Source organism: Triticum aestivum, chromosome 1B (genome assembly GCF_018294505.1).
Source record: "Triticum aestivum cultivar Chinese Spring chromosome 1B, IWGSC CS RefSeq v2.1, whole genome shotgun sequence".
NCBI lineage: Eukaryota > Viridiplantae > Streptophyta > Magnoliopsida > Poales > Poaceae > Triticum > Triticum aestivum.
Genome location: NC_057795.1, coordinates 541973044 through 541990809, shown reverse-complemented (window position 1 = coordinate 541990809; position 17766 = coordinate 541973044). Strand labels below are relative to the sequence as shown.

The following is a 17766-nucleotide window of genomic DNA, read 5'->3' as shown; positions in this document are numbered from 1 at the left end:
TGAAGAACATAGAGTATTCTAATAAATTCCAATAAAGTAGGATTCTCCCAAAAGGTGTGTACAGCAAGGATGATTGTGGTAAACTAAAAAGCAAAGACTAGTATAATACACGACGCTCCAAACAAAACACATATCATGTAGCGAATAAAAATATAGCTCCAAGTAAAGTTACCGATGAACGAAGACGAAAGAGGGGATGCCTTCTGGGCCATCCCCAAGCTTAGGCTCTTTTTTGTCCTTGAATATTACCTTGGGGTGCCTTGGGCATCCCCAAGCTTAGGCTCCTACCACTCCTTATTCCATAGTCCATCGAATCTTTACCCAAAACTTGAAAACTTCACAACACAAACTCAAAACAAAACTCGTAAGCTCCGTTAGTATAAGAAAACAAATCACCACTTAGGTACTGTTGTGAACCCATTCTAAATTAATATTGGTGTAATATCTACTGTATTCCAACTTCTCTATGGTTCATACCCTCCGATATTACTCATAGATTCATCAAAATAAGCAAACAACACATAGAAAACAGAATCTGTCAAAAACAAAACAGTCTGTAGTAATATGTATCAAACGTATACTTCTGGAACTCCAAAAATTCTGAAATAAATTGGTGGACCTGAGGAATTTGTCTATTAATCATCTGCAAAAATAATCAACCTAAAATCACTCTCCAGTAAAACATGGCAGCTAATATCGTGAGCGCAAAGTTTCTGTTTTTACAGCAAGATCATATAGACTTCACTCAAGTCTTCCCAAAGGTTCTACTTGGCACTTTATTGAAACAAAAAGCTATAAAACATGATTACTACAGTAGCATAATCATGTGGACACACAAAAACATTAAGGTTAAATATTGGGTTGTCTCCCAACAAGCGTTTTTCTTAAATGCCTTTCTAGCTAGGCATGATGATTTCAATGGTGCTCACATAAAAGATAAGAATTGAAACATAAAGAGAGCATCATGAAGAATATGACTAGCACATTTAAGTCTAATCCACCTCCTATTCATAGGGATTTTGTGAGCAAACAACTTATGGGAACAATAATCAACTAGCATAGGAAGGCAAAACAAGCATAACTTTAAAACTTTAAGCACATAGAGAGGAAACTTGATATTATTGCTATTCCTACAAGAATATATTCCTCCCTCATAATAATTTTCAGTACCATCATGAATGAATTCAACAATATAACCAGCACCTAAAGCATTTTTTTTCATGATCTACAAGCATAGAAATTTTACTATTCTCCACATAAGCAAATTTATTCTCGTCAATAGTAGTGGGAGCAAACTCAACAAAATAATTATCATGTGAGGCATAATCCAATTGAAAACTAAAATCATGATGACAAGTTTCATGGTTATCATTATTCTTAATAGCATACAAGTCATCATAATAATCATCATAGATAGCAACTTTGTTCTCATAATCAATTGGAACCTCTTCCGAAATAGTGGATTCATCACTAAATAAAGTCATGACCTCTCCAAATCCACTTTCATCAATATAATCATCATAAATAGGAGGCATGCTTTCATCATAATAAATATTCTCATCAAAACTTGGGGGACAAAAAATAACATATTCATCAAACATAGCATCCCCAGGCTTGTGGCTTTGCATATATTAGCATCATGGATATTCAAAGAATTCATACTAATAACATTGCAATCATGCTCTTCGTTCAAAGATTTAGTGCCAAACATTTTATAGACTTCTTCTTCTAGCACTTGAGCACAACTTTCTTTACCATCATTCTCACGAAAGATATTAAAAAGATGAAGTGTATGAGCCAAACTCAATTCCACTTTTTTGTAGTTTTCTTTTATAGATTAAACTAGTGATAAAACAAGAAACAAAAAGATTCGATTGCAAGATCTAAAGATATACCTTCAAGCACTCACCTCCCCGGCAACGGCGCCAGAAAAGAGCTTGATGCCTACTACACAAGCTTCTTCTTGTAGACGTTGTTGGGCCTCTAAGTGCAGAGGTTTGTAGGACAGTAGCAAATTTCCCTCAAGTGGATGACCTAAGGTTTATTAATCCGTGGGAGGCGTAGGATGAAGATGGTCTCTCTCAAACAACCCTGCAACCAAATAGCAAAGAGTCTCTTGTGCCCCCAACACACCCAATACAATGGTAAATTGTATAGGTGCACTAGTTCGGCTAAGAGATGGTGATACAAGTGCAATATGTATGGTAGATAAAGGTATTTGTAATCTGAAATTATAAAAACAGCTAGGTAGCAAGCGATAAAAGTGAGCGTAAACGGTATTGCAATGGTAGGAAACAAGGCCTAAGGTTCATACTTTCACTAGTGCAAGTTCTCTCAACAATAATAACATATTTGGATCACATAACTATCCCTCAACACGCAACAAAGAGTCACTCCGTTTACGCTCAAAAGAGATTATGGTAGGGTACGAAACCACCTCAAAGTCACTAATAGCGGAGAACAAATGAAGAGATTATGGTAGGGTACGAAACCACCTCAAAGTTATCCTTTTTAATCTATCTATTCAAGATTCTGTAGTAAAATAACATGAAACTATTCTTTCCGTTCAATCTATCATAGAGTTCATATACTAGAATAACACCTGAAGACAGAAATCAACCAAAACCCTAATGTCACCTAGATACTCCATTGTCACCTCAAGTATCCGTGGGAATGATTATACGATATGCATCACACAATCTCAGATTCATCTATTCAACCAACACAAAGTACTTCAAAGAGTGCCCCAAAGTTTTTACCGAAGAGTCAAGATGAAAACGTGTGCCAACCCCTATGCATAAGTTCACAAGGTCACTGAACCCGCAAGTTGATCACCAAAACATACATCAAGTGAATCACATGAATATCCCATTGTCACCACAGATAAGCATGACAAGACATACATCAAGTGTTCTCAAATCCTTAAAGACTCAATCTGGTAAGATAACTTCAAAGGGAAAACTCAATCCATTACAAGAGAGTAGAGGGGGAGAAACATCATAAGATCCAGCTATAATAGCAAAGCTCGCGATACATCAAGATCGTGCCATAGAGAGAACACGAGAGAGAGAGAGAGATCAAACACATAGGTACTGGTACATACCCTCAGCCCCGAGGGTGAACTACTCCCTCCTTGTCATGGAGAGCGCGGGGATGATGAAGATGGCCACCAGTGAGGGATCCCCCCCTCCGGCAGGGTGCCGGAAGACGGTCCCGGTTGGTTTTTGGTGGCTACAGAGGCTTGCGGTGGCGGAACTCCCGATCTATCTTCTCCATCGATGTTTTTAGGGTATTTGGGAATATATAGGTGAAAGAAGTCGGTCGGGGACGCTCGAGGGGCCCACGAGACAGGGGGGCGCGCCCAGTAGGGGGGGCGCGCCCAGTAGGGGGGGCGCCCCCCACCCTCGTGGCTTCCTCGAAGCTTCCCTGGATTTCTTCTGTTCCAAAAATAAGTTTCCCGAAGGTTTCATTCCGTTTGGACTCCGTTTGATATTCCTTTTTCTTCGAAACACTGAAATAGGCAAGAAAACAGCAATATGGGATGGGCCTTCGGTTAGTAGGTTAGTCCCAAAAATGATATAAAAGTGTAAAGTAAAGCCCATAAACATCCAAAACAGGTAATATAATAGCATGGAACAATAAAAATTTATAGATACGTTGGAGACGTATCAGGCAGGCGTCGGTGGCCTCCGAAATGGCGGCATCCTTCGGGACGGTGGCCATGGCGGGAGCGGGAGGGTTTTTGTGGGACAAGGGTGAAATGAGAACGTTGTGCCCTCGACAGATGAGCCGGTGGAGGACAAGGGCGTGCGTCCGCGCCCTGTCTTCGACAAAAACCCTGACCAAATTTGGCATGAATATGGGTCGCGGACAAACAGAAAACGGACGGACGTCCATTTGCGTCGGTGCATTGGGCCATTTTTTTTTTTATGTTTCTAACCAAACGAACATAGACAGGCCAAATGTGGTCCCGCAGAGTTGGCCTTAAATTCACAGCCAGTTTGCACACACACGGCGCGCGCACCTGACCTGACCTGACCGCACACTTCTCCCGCACAACCGCACTGTACTGCACTACCTCTCTCAGAGGAAGGAGGGACGAGACGACTCAGGTCGGCTGCTCACGGCGGGTTCGGCCGGGAGGGAGGGGGAGGCGCCGGCGGAATGCCGCGGGCCGTTGGTTGTTCCTGGAGCAGCAATCTCGGCGCCTGATCTTGGCCCTAGTCGTCGGCGGGACCCCAGGGGCGAGCGGCGGCGCCTTGGAGTTCGGAGGGGGGCGGTTGCTCGACTCGCGGGGCGGCGAAGGAGGCCGGAATTCTCTTCCCGGCGCCGGAGGGGGGTTCGCGCTGTGTCTTCCTGCCGTGCTGGTCTGCGCCCACGGCGCGGGAGTTCGCCGAGGCTGGGATTTTCGCGAGGTATGTATTGGACCTCGTGCCTCAGCACAATGCAGTTCGTTCCTCTCGTTTCTGTCGCGGCTAATCGCACGATTTCCTGGAGTGTGGCTGGTCGGTTGTGTTGCGCACTTTTTTTCTTTTCTTTTCATTAAAAACAAAGTAAAAGCAAAGATACCACTAGAATGTATGGGCGACGTTCGTTTCCTGGTGCTGTTAATTTGGGGTTTCCTGTTAAAAAGTGTTAAATTCAGGAGCCGAACGCACACCCTGTAGTGTTTCACTGTGATTAGCTGATGCAATTATAACTTCGGCGCTTTAATCTTTTATTTCCTGATCCCACTCAGCGTTGCTGCTGCACCTGTAAAAACTTGCAACTGTAAAATAATACTGTACTAGTCAGCAAGCCAGGCATGTGCAATGGGCAGATTTACCTGTGCAACTTCCAAGCTTAAACGCTCTAGGAGAACATGGAATCATGAACTCTCCTATAAATTACTTCAACCTTACTGTTGCAAGATAAGTAAAAGTAAAGATACTAGAACGTATGGGCAACGTTTGTTTCCTAGTGCTATTAATTTGGGGTTTCTTTAAAAAGGTGTTAAATTCAGGACCCTCCATGAGTGTTTCACTGTGATCAATCCATGCCATTTCTTCTTCGATTTGTAGATTTGGTAAGTGCTCTAGCGTTCCACTCTTTATCCTGCTTCCACTGCATGTGCAAGGAGCAAATTTACTCGTACAATTTCCAACCTTAAATGCTCTAGGAGAACATGGAAGCATGAACTCTCCTATAAATTACTGTACAATCTTACTGTTGCAAGAAAAGTACTTCACTCACCCGCAAAAAAAAAAAAAGTACTTCACCACGCTACATTTCTGCAGCCACAACTGTGGACTGTTTGTATGTCACGTTTTCCAGCAAACTGTTTGTACGTAGTGCGGAGACAGTGATATCTCTTGCTCTGCACATTTGTCCCATGGCGTGAAGCCTGAGATGCCCTGCTCTACCATCGTGCCAGCTCGTGTACCGTGCTGCCAGCACGGCACACGAGCTGCCTGCTGCCCATGATCACACACATGGTGCATCCGTCCATTAATCCGCAGAGAGCCCCACGCCGCCCCCGAAACCATGAAAAAAAAGGAATCCTCATCCCGGCTCGCATCTGAGACCACCTGCTTTATGTGCTGGACTTTTGGTTCGGTGCTGCTGCTTTCTTTCAAAGCGCTAGCTTGGTCCTTGAGAAAATTACATGTAGACAGTAATCAAGCCTCGCTGGTTAGGTGCTCTGCATTGTTGCTTTTGTGCATGTTCCATTCCATCAGTGCAGCCAAGGAGTTCACCAGTGTGCTGTGGCTTTCCTTTATCTATTGCAAGTCCTGTTGGAATCCCGCCTTGTCACTATCCTTGCGTCCTTTCTGGCAAGGACCGAGCGCCTTGTTTAGGCGTTAAGAAAACTGGGGTGTCCTGTACAGTACAGAAAAGGATAAAGAGGAGTGCTGGGATGCTTTATAAAAAGATATGTAGGTTGTGATGTAGGTTTCGTTTTATTGTAGCACATGATCAGACCTGCCCCATATCAGAAATATAAAGCTCAGAGCTGCACCGATTAACAACGGGGGTGGGGCTTTTAATTGGTTAGTCTAAAGGAAAGACAAGGGTGTCATTCGTTGTAATGTTCCTCTGGGAGGGGAGGTTGGTATGTAGCAGTTGAGAAAATCTGATGGACCCCTGAACATGTCGATGGGTGGTAGCGCTTTGTCATTTTGTTATGGGTTTGTGTTTTTGTTCCAATAATGAGCTTTCCTCCGGCTTTCGATGCCACTAACAAGGATCAATTATGACGCAAAGCGTGGAAAGCTGTTGGTGTTTGCAACACTGAGAGATGCTGTATCTAGGTTCCTTGGATCTTAAGTAATGTTGGCACTATTGAACAGAGCTGCATTTCTACTGTCTGTGTAAGTAGTCTCCTTTGCCATTAGAAACTGTGGTTGATTGATAGCCTGACACACCCTGTGTCAAATCCTATTAATCTCACAATAGACTCCTTTCTGGTCATCAAGTTTGCTATTCTTTGGCAGGACCAGGAATCTGATATTACATTTTCCAAAATCAGACCCAGGATTGCAAACATGAGTGAACATTCATCTTGTAAACTGTTAATGGATGAAAGCATTTTCTTCCATCCAACTGCACAACTCTCTTGGTAGTTCTACATTATTGGTCCTTTATTGCAATGACAGAAGGAAATAGTTAATTCTCTTTTGCCTTTTCTCATGGTCCCTAAAGCAATGATGTTTTGTTAGTTGCTTAATCATGAAGTAACTATCTACATTGGGGAACCCCTATGCTTCATCACTTCATTTTTTGTATCCAAAATCCCTTGCACTTCTACTATGTTTTTCCAATTATGAACTGCATATTATCTTGATGTTATAAGAACCAATCTCACTTACTCATGACTTTCTTTTTCCTTTTGTGTACCAGGAGTGAAGCATTGATGACCATCGGATTATAATTCTTGTTCTCCTTGTTCTCTAGCCATCCTAACAATGCAACATCTTTTGCTCATAGCTTTTCTTTCTGCTTCTCTGTTCCTTCCTTACCCTCCTTGTGCCAAAGGGGCTGATCTGAACTCTGACAAGCAAGCCCTTCTTGCATTTGCTTCATCCCTGCCTCGTGCAAGAAAGATCAACTGGACCCTCACAACGCAGGTCTGCACATCTTGGGTTGGGGTTACATGCACACCAGATGGGAAGCGTGTGCGTATGCTGCGACTACCTGCAGTAGGACTATTTGGTCCTATGCCCTCCAACATACTTGGCAAGCTTGATGCCTTAGAGGTGTTAAGCCTTCGGTCCAATCGTCTTACTGTTAGCCTACCGCCTGATGTAGCATCCATTCCTTCTCTGCACTCTCTTTACCTTCAGCGCAACAACTTGTCGGGCATCATACCTACATCACTGTCCTCAAATCTAGCATACCTCGACCTGTCGTACAACACATTTGTTGGAGAAATCCCATTGAAAGTGCAAAATATGACTGATCTTACTGGGTTGTCTCTCCAGAACAACTCTCTTTCTGGACCGATCCCTGATCTTCACCTCCCCAAACTGAGATATTTGAACTTGAGCTACAATAACCTCAGTGGGCCCATTCCGGCTTCTCTGCAGAAGTTCCCAGCCAGTTCTTTCTTGGGGAATGCTTTTCTATGTGGGTTTCCCCTGGAACCATGTCCAGGAACCACACCTTCTCCTTCTCCGAATGCACCACCTTCCCAGGAAAGCAATTTGGAAAAGTTTTGGAGAAAGCATCACAAAATTATCATAATTGCAATACTTGCTGGAGGAGCTGCAATATTGTTGATTTTGATTATCATACTCGTGATATGCATCTGCAAGAGAAAGAGAGACGGCGAGCCTCGCGCAGCTTCATCCTCATCCAAAGGGAAGGGTGTTGCGGGTGGAAGAGGAGAAAAATCCAAGCCAGAATACAGCAGTGGTGTTCAAGAAGCAGAGAGGAACAAATTAGTTTTCTTTGAGGGCTGTTCATATAATTTCGACTTGGAGGATCTGTTGAGGGCTTCAGCTGAAGTCCTTGGAAAAGGAAGCTACGGCACGACCTACAAAGCTGTTCTTGAGGATGGCACGACAGTGGTGGTCAAGAGGCTGAAGGAGGTGGTGGCGGGAAAGAAGGAATTCGAACAGCAAATGGAGATAATCGACAGGCTTGGCCAGCACCAGGGTGTTGTTCCCTTGCGTGCTTTCTATTACTCCAAGGACGAGAAGCTCTTGGTCTATGACTATGTTACACCGGGTAGCCTTTCAGTTGCTTTGCATGGTATGCTCTTTATCTCAAGTCTTTGATTTGAACCACTATGCAAGTATGCATTTCATTTACCTGTTTGAATTTTGAAACTTATTCTGACCTGGTCTTTCATCACTTACTTAGATGACAAGTAGATGCAATTCTATGGTAGAAATTGCCTTTAAATATGTAGCACTGTGAAATTGTTCCTGAAATAATTAGGAACCTGAAGTTTGTTCAATGCAATCTAAGTAAGTGTGCCAACTATGCATTCTGGCATGGTCAGAACTGAGGTCGCCTTTATGTTAATCTTCGGAATCTCGAAGTGAACGATGAAGACAATTCCTTAGATATACGAAATTCCGAGTTGGTTATTCTGAATTAGATAAGAAGATTATACAGCATTAGTACTGTACTATACATTCCTTATATGCTGCCTTCGACCCTCGGTCGTAAGCATGCTGAATAAAATGAAAGATAGATTACGGCAGTGGATGCTGATGTCAACAAGTTCCTTCCTCGCTATTTATTTGTTTATTTTAGGACCTTTACTTATTTTCTGAACTTCTGATGAACATTCTGAGGGAGTTGCTGCTGTAGTTTTGTAGCTATAAGTTTTTTAGACTTTTGAGCTACTGTTGTTCTATGGATGCTGAAATGTGTAGAAAAGAATAGGTGCCGTTTTTCTTCACCTGTATAGTTCACTTGCATCTTTGTACTACCACATATGTATTGAGACGACGAAGTTACATGATCACATACTTACCATCTATTGTGAACACACAGGGAACAAGTCTGCTGGAAGACCACCACTGGACTGGGAGACGAGAGTGAAGATATCGCTCGGCGCCGCAAGAGCGATCGCTCATCTTCACACCGGAGCAGGCGGCAAGTTCATCCACGGCAACATCAAGTCGAACAACATCATCCTCTCGCGGGAGCTGAGCGCGTGCGTCTCGGACTTCGGCCTCGCGCAGCTCATGGCCACCCCTCACTTCCACCCGCGGCTCGTCGGGTACCGCGCGCCGGAGGTCCTGGGGGCCAAGAGGCCGACGCAGAAGTCCGACGTGTACAGCTTCGGCGTGCTGCTCCTCGAGATGCTGACGGGGAAGGCCCCCTTGAGGTCCCCCGGCCGCGACGACTCCATCGAGCACCTCCCGAGGTGGGTGCAGTCCGTGGTCCGGGAGGAGTGGACCTCGGAGGTCTTCGACGTCGACCTGCAGAGGCACCCCAACACCGAGGACGAGATGGTGCAGCTGCTCCAAGTCGCCATGGCGTGCGTCGCCGTTCATCCGGACCAGCGGCCGAGGATGGAGCAGGTCGTCAGGAGGATAGAGGAGATCCGGAGCTCCGGCTCCGGGACGACGACGAGGACGTCTCCCGAGGACAAGCCGAGGGAAGAGCACATCCAGATCACCTGAGGCGAAAACAATAGGTCTGATACTGATAGCGTCCCGTCTGCCTGCAAACTAAGTTGATGGCCATTTTGTTTACTGATATCATTCTTTTACTAGCAGTAAGTAAATTTGCTTCCCGTTATTGGTTTCAGATTCTCAGTGGTAGCTCTGCTGATCGTATCGTAGGGTGTTGTCTGTTGTGGTGTGACTCTTTAGAGTATGGTTGATATTTTTTATTAGAGAGTGGTTGATATTGATTCACCGAATGAGCAATCTGGTCTGTCACTTGCCAAGGTTGATAAACAACGTGGCCACCCTGAAAAAATAGCTATCTTAATACTATATAATGTGCCGCTTTTCTTGTGCAAAATAATTCGACTCTATGATTGCTCGTAATATAAAAAATGTTAATAGTTATCCAAAGAGAGCTAGCCAGCTAATATTGGTTCAATGTGGATTATCACACAATGCTCTAGCAAAGTTATCTCCCATTTAGGCGATGGTTAAGATGAATAAGTCTTTATAGTGTTTGTTTAGCGATTGGCATCACATAACAAGCAACCAGAAGAACTAAAATCTTCCCCTCAAACAAAGAAGAACTAAAATCTTTATCTAAAAAACTAAAATCTAATGTATAATTTCGAATATATAAGATGAGAACTGAGAAAGATAATACAATAATCAATAGTGCTACTACTAACCCTGCTATTTCATTGTTCTGATTGAAGAATTGACGGGTGCAGTCTGTAGAGGTTAAGCCGTTCGCGCCGTCGCCTTAGGATTTCAATCAAAATCGCTATCAGGAGTAGCAAAGGGTGCATAGAGGCAGCGGTGTAATCCGGGAGAGCCTTTTCTATAGGGAATTTGTTTAATCACTAGAAGGGTTAGGTGCGCTTTTCTATAAAGAAATATATTGAAATTCGTAATATCAAATTGGTGTTATTAGATTCATCATGAAATGAATTTCCATAATTTTTTGATTTAATATTGGGGATGTCGATATTTTTGGCTTTAAACTTGGTCAAAATTAAAGAAATTTGATTTTCCAAGAACTAATACCCCTTTGTTTGGAACTGAGGAATATTTAGTTTAGCGGATGGGGGAGACGATGGAGTGTATTTTATGTTTATTTATAATGCAGTTATTTGGTGGGCCTTTCATGGTGTGATTCTGTGCTATGCGCTAATCAACTCATATTTTTATGGGTAAATTTTTGCGTCGATGGCTACATGTACTATATTGGTGCTAGAGCACCATCACATGATGACGCTTCTTTTTTCTAGGTGGTAAGACGGTGCACGGGGTTGATATAATTTTCTAGTTGGTTGGTGTTGATTGATTTAAAAAATCATTGGCCCAATCAAAATCATAAATCAAATTCAAAACTGAATATCTCAATCAAATAAAAAGCTTCAAAATTAGGAAATATGGTGCATTAAAATAATTAAATGGGAGGGCTCCTTGAGAAATTGTTGACCGGATCAAAATCAGGTGACCAAGTTCTAAATTGAAGATCTGAATTAATTGTGAGAACTTAAAAATTAGGACGCATAGCGTATAGTATAAAAAAAATTTAATGAGAGCTTTGAAAAATTGTTGAGTTAGTCAAAATTGAGTGATTCAATTCTAATAAAACACCTCAATTGATTGTGAGTCCTTTTATCCCTAGAAAGCTTAGTGATATAGTAGATTGAGAACCTAATTAATCTCAGGAGATCCGGCCATGTGTGGGCCTTGAATGGGCCTGTTATTATCTCCAGATTTTGTGCTTAGGGAGGGACCTCCTCACGTCAAAAAACTATGGGACCTCCTATATGGCGTGAGCACTAGGGGTCATGGGCGGAAGTCCCTAATTAATCTCAAACTTTTTTCAACTTTCACGCAATACATGAGCGTGAGCCATGGATATAGCACTATGGGTGGAATAGAATATGATGATGGAGGTTGTGTGGAGAAGACAAAAGGGAGAAAGTCTCATATTGACGAGGCTAATCAACGGGCTATGGAGATGCCCATCAATTGATGTCAATATAAGGAGTAGGGATTGTCATGCAACGGATGCACTAGAGCTATAAATGTATGAAAGCTCAACAAAAGAAACTAAGTGGGTGTGCATCCAACTTGCTTGCTCACGAATACCTAGGGCATTTTGAGGAAACCCATCACTGGAATATACAAGCCAAGTTCTATAATGAAAAATTCCCACTAGTATTTGAAAGAGACAACAAATGAGACTCTCTATATGAAGAACATGGTGCTACTTTGAAGCACAAGTGTGGAAAAAGATAGTAACATTGTCCCCTTTATATTTCCCCTTTTTTGGGGGCCTTCCTTTTTTTTATTTCGCATTTTTTTTTTGCTTTGGCCTCCCTTTTTTGGCCTTTTTTATAAGGGACAATGCTCTAATAATGATGATCATCACACTTCTATTTATTTACAACTCATGAGTTACAACTCGATACTAGAACAAGATATGACTCTATATGAATGCCTCCAGCGGTGTACCGGGATGGGCAATGAATCAAGAATGACATGTATGAAAAATTATGCATGGTGGCTTTGCCACAAATACGATGTCAACTACATGATCATGCAAGGCAATATGACAATGATGATGCGTGTCATGATGAACGGAACGGTGGAAAGTTGCATGGCAATATATCTCGGAATGGCTATGGAAATGCCATAATAGGTAGGTATGGTGGCTGTTTTGAGGAAGATATAAGGAGGTTTATGTGTGATAGAGTGTATCTTATCACGGGGTTTGGATGCACCGGCGAAGTTTGCACCAACTCTCAAGGTGAGAAAGGGCAATACACGGTACCGAAGAGGCTAGCAATGATGGAAGGTGAGAGTGCGTATAATCCATGGACTCAACATTAGTCATAAAGAACTCATATACTTATTGCAAAAATCTACAAGTCATCAAAAACCAAGCACTACGCGCATGCTCGTAGGGGGGAGGTTGGTAGGAGTTAACCATCGCGCGCCCCCGACCTCCACACAAGGGAAGGCAATCAAAAGAGCACTCCATGCAATAAATTTGTTACACAACTTTTACCATACGTGCATGCTATGGGACTTTCCAACTTCAACACAAGTATTCTTTAAATTCACAATTATCCAACTAGCATGACTCTAATATCACCACCTCTATATCTCAAAACAATTATCAAGCATCAAATTGATCATAGCATCCAATTCACTTCTATGATAGTTTTCATTAAATTACCATGCTGTTTAATACTCTCAAAATAATATAAGTGAAGCATGAGAGTTAATTAATTTCTATAAAATAAAACCGCTGCCGTGCTCTAAAAAGATGTAAGTGAAGCACTAGAGCAAACGACAAACTACTCCGAAAGATATAAGTGAAGATCAATGAGTAGTTGAATAATTATGCAACTATGTGAAGACTCTCTAACATTTAAGAATTTCAGATCTTGGTATTTTATTCAAACATCAAGAAAAACAAAATAAAACAAAATGATGCTCCAAGCAAAACACATATCATGTGGCGAATAAAAATATAGCTCCAAGTAAAGTTACCGATGGATGAAGACGAAAGAGGGGATGCCTTCCGGGGCATCTCCAAGCTTAGGCTCTTGATTGTCCTTGAATATTACCTTGGGGTGCCTTGGGCATACCCAAGCTTAGGCTCTTGCCACTCCTTATTCCATAGTCCATCGAATCTTTACCCAAAACTTGAAAACTTCACAACACGAAACTCAAAACAAAACTCGTAAGCTCCGTTAGTATAAGAAAAATAAATCACCACTTATGTACTGTTGTGAACTCATTCTTTATTCATATTGGTGTAATATCTACTGTATTCCAAGTTATCTATGGTTCATACCCTCCGATACTACTCATAGATTCATCAAAATAAGCAAACAACACATAGAAAACAGAATCTGTCAAAAACAGAACAGTCTGTAGTAATCTGTATCAAAAGTATACTTATGGAACTCCAAAAATTATTAAATAAATTGGTGGACCTGAGTAATTTGTCTATTAATCACCTGCAAAAAGAATCAACCTAAAATCACTCTCCAGTAAAAAATGGCAGCTAAACTCGTGAGCGCAAAAGTTTCTGTTTTTTACAGCAAGATCACATTGACTTTCACCCAAGTCTTCCCAAAGGTTCTACTTGGCACAAATACTAATTAAAATATAAAAACACATCCAGAGGCTAGATGAATTAATTATTACTAAGCAGGAGCAAAAAGCAAGGAACAAAAATAAAAATTGGGTTGCCTCCCAACAAGCGCTATCATTTAACGCCCCTAGCTAGGCATGATGATTTCAATGATGCTCACATAAAAGATAGGACTTGAAAAATAATGAGAGCATCATGAAGAATATGACTAGCACATTTAAGTCTAACCCACTTCCTATGCATAGGGGTTTTGTGAGCAAACATCTTATGGGAACAATAATCAACTGCATAGGAAGGCAAAACAAGCATAACTTTAAAACATTAAGCACATAGAGAGGAAACTTGATATTATTGCAATTCCTACAAGCATATATTCCTCCCTCATAATAATTTTCAGTAGAATCATGAATGAATTCAACAATATAACCAGAACATAAAGCATTCTTTTCATGATCTACAAGCATAGAAAATTTACTACTCTCCACATAAGCAAAATTCTTCTCATTCGGAATGGTGGGAGTATCATAAGAGACTTGAATACTATAAATTGTTTCCACATTAAAAGAGTAATGTTCAGAAAAAGGGTAATCATAATCATGACCAGTTTTATAAATATAATCATCACTACTTTTTATAGCATAAGTTTCATCACAATAATCATCATAAGTAGCAACTTTGTTCTCATTATAATCGATTGAAACCTCTTCCAAGATAGTGGAATCATCACTAAATAAAGTCGACACTCTTCCAAATCCACTTTCATATTCATCACAATAAGATTCAACATCCTCCAAAATAGTGGGATCATTACTTCCTAAAGTTGACACTCTTCCAAACCCACTTTCATCAATATAATCATCATAGGTAAGAGGCATGTTATCATCATAACAACTTTGCATATCAAAACTTGGGAGGCTAAAAATATCATCTTCATTAAGCATAGCATCCCCAAGCTTGGGACAAACATTAATTTCAGCAAATATATTCTCAAATATTTCATCCTCATCAAACATAGCTTCCCCAAGCTTGGCCCTTTTCATATCATAAGCATAATTACTCTCATCATTAATAGTATGGATAGCACCAATAGTATAGCAATTATCATCATCACAATGAGTAGTAGGAGCAACATCATTTGGGAGGGATACCTTTTTACCTTTGCTTCTCCGTTTTTTCTTTTTCTTCCTCACATCATGCATGGGTTCAACCCTCTTCTTTGAGCTCCTTATTGATGAGATTGGTTGAATAGAAGGCTCCTCCTCGATACCTGATTCATCATAAGAAATAATAGGAGGATAATGGGAAGTCTCTTCCCTTTCATTAGTATTCTCTTCATCGTCTATTTGCTTTATTTTCTTTAGGTAATTGGAAATATAAGGATTTTCAATGCAATTCACCGCACAATACATATAAATTTCCTCTAGATCAATATCATGAAATTTCTTAAGGTTAAATTCTGGAATAAGCTTAGTTGCATGTTTCAATTCTTCATAACCCAAAAGCAAACTAAGTTCATTATGATGTGCAAGGGAAATCAAGTCATCACAATTTTTGGACACGATTTGATCATGAAACAATTTGCATCGGAGATTTAAATGACCATGTTCATTGCAAAGTTCACAAGTACGGCGGAGATATTTTAAATTTTCAGCACTCACATTTAGCCTTTCTTGCAACCATTTAGTTTCTAAATGCTTATGCCTCTTGCAATATGTATATCCCTATTTGGTGTGTACTTGCAGTCTCTATGCACTCCACAAAAGTTGACATGCTTATAAGAGACATTTTCATCATAACTAGTGCAATCATCATTACAAATGCAATCATCATTACAAATGCAATCATCATTAGTACTATGGATATTCAAAGAGTTCATACTAACAACATTGCAATCATGCTCATCATTCAAAGATTTAGTGACAAACATTTTATAGATTTCTTCTTCTAGCACTTGAGCACAATTTTCCTTTCCATCATACTCACGAAAGATATTAAAAAGATGAAGCGTATGAGACAAACTCAATTCCTATTTTTTTTGTAGTTTTCTTTTGTATAATAAACTAGTGATAAAACAAGAAACAAAAAGATTCGATTGCAATATCTAAAGATATACCTTCAAGCACTCACCTCCCCGGCAACGGCCAGAAAAGAGCTTGATGTCTACTACACAACCTTCTTCTTGTAGACGTTGTTGGGCCTCCAAGTGCACAGGTTTGTAGGACAGTAGCAAATTTCCCTCATGTGGATGACCTAAGGTTTATCAATCTGTGGGAGGCGTAGGATGAAGATGGTCTCTCTCAAACAACCCTACAACCAAATAACAAAGAGTCTCTTGTGTACCCAACACACCCAATACAATGGTAAATTGTATAGGTGCACTAGTTCGGCGAAGGGATGGTGATACAAGTGCAATATGGATGGTAGATAAAGGTTTTTATAATCTGAAATTATAAAAACAGCAAGGTAGCAAGCGATAAAAGTGAGCGTAAACGGTATTGCAATGGTAGGAAACAAGGCCTAAGGTTCATACTTTCACTAGTTCAAGTTCTCTCAACAATAATAACATAATTGGATCACATAACAATCCCTCAACATGCAACAACGAGTCACTCCAAAGCCACTAATAGTGGAGAACAAACGAAGAGATTATGGTAGGTTACGAAACCACCTCAAAGTTATCCTTTTTGATCTATCTATTCAAGAGTCCATAGTAAAATAATATGAAGCTATTCTTTCCGTTTGATCTATCATAGAGTTCATACTAAAATAACATCTTAAGACACAAATCAACCAAAACCCTAATGTCACCTAGATACTCCATTGTCACCTCAAGTATCCATGGGCATGATTATATGATATGCATCACACAATCTCATATTCATCTATTCAACCAACACAAAGTACTTCAAAGAGCGTCCCAAAGTTTCTACCGGAGAGTCAGGACGAAAACGTGTGCCAACCCCTATGCATAAGTTCACAAGGTCACTAAACCCGCAAGTTGATCACCAAAACATACATCAAGTGAATCACGTGAATATCCCATTGTCACCACAGATAAGCACGGCAAGACATACATCAAGTGTTCTCAAATCCTTAAAGACTCAATCCGATAAGATAACATCAAAGGGAAAACTCAATCCATTACAAGAGAGTAGAGGGGGAGAAACATCATAAGATCCAACTATAATAGCAAAGCTCGCGATACATCAAGATCGTGCCAAATCAAGAACACGAGAGAGAGAGAGAGAGAGAGAGAGAGAGAGAGATCAAACACATAGCTAATGGTACATACCCTCAGCCCCGAGGGTGAACTACTCCCTCCTCGTCATGGAGAGCGTCGAGATGATGAAGATGGCCACCGGTGAGGGAACCCCCCCTCCGGCAGGGTGCCGGAACAGGGTCCCAATTGGTTTTTGGTGGCTACAGAGGCTTGCGGCAGCGGAACTCCCGATCTATTGTGTCCTTCGATGTTTTTAGGGTATATGGAGATATATAGGTGAAAGAATACGGTCAGGGGAGCCACGAGGGGCCCACGAGGGTGGAGGGCGCGCCCAGGGGGTGGGCGCGCCCCCTGTCTCGTGGCCTCCTCGAAGCTTCCCTTACGTGCACTCCAAGTCCCCTGGATTGCTTCCGTTCCGAAAATAACTTTCCCAAAGGTTTCATTCCGTTTGGACTCCATTTGATATTCTTTTTCTTTGAAACACTGAAATAGGCAAGAAAACAACAATATGGGCTGGGCCTCCGGTTAATAGGTTAGTCCCAAAAATGATATAAAAGTGTAGAGTAAAGCCCATAAACATCCAAAACAGGTAATATAACAGCATGGAACAATCAAAAATTATAGATACGTTAGATACGTATCATGGTCCTACTTGGAGGCATCGGCCAAGGGTAGGGTTGGCGTTTGGAGTGTTGTGGTGTTTGGTTTGGTGGCGGCTGCGATGCAGTGAGTCCTTGATGGCCCGACGACGGTGGAGGAGAAGGGTTTTGTGTCCTGTTACTCTTCTGCGG

At 41.3% G+C, this 17766-nt stretch overlaps 1 protein-coding gene across 1 annotated transcript; it reads left to right on the top strand.

Moving 5' to 3' along the window:
• The first annotated feature begins 4023 nt into the window (after positions 1 to 4023).
• LOC123137092 (probable inactive receptor kinase At5g58300) lies at positions 4024 to 9862 on the top strand. Its single transcript, XM_044556680.1, has 3 exons — positions 4024 to 4415; positions 6880 to 8232; positions 8986 to 9862. Exons 2-3 carry the CDS (start codon positions 6945 to 6947, stop codon positions 9618 to 9620), a joined length of 1923 nt encoding a protein of 640 aa, XP_044412615.1. The 5' UTR covers positions 4024 to 4415; positions 6880 to 6944; the 3' UTR covers positions 9621 to 9862.
• Positions 9863 to 17766: the final 7904 nt, after the last annotated feature.

What these genes read in the sequence shown, in the direction of transcription:
- LOC123137092 (XM_044556680.1), top strand. Translation starts at nt 6,945, where the DNA reads ATGCAACATCTTTTGCTCATAGCTTTTCTTTCTGCTTCTCTGTTCCTT. An exon ending in CCTTTCAGTTGCTTTGCATG is followed by an intron (nt 8,233 to 8,985) that starts GTATGCTCTTTA and finishes GTGAACACACAG; the next exon opens with GGAACAAGTCTGCTGGAAGA.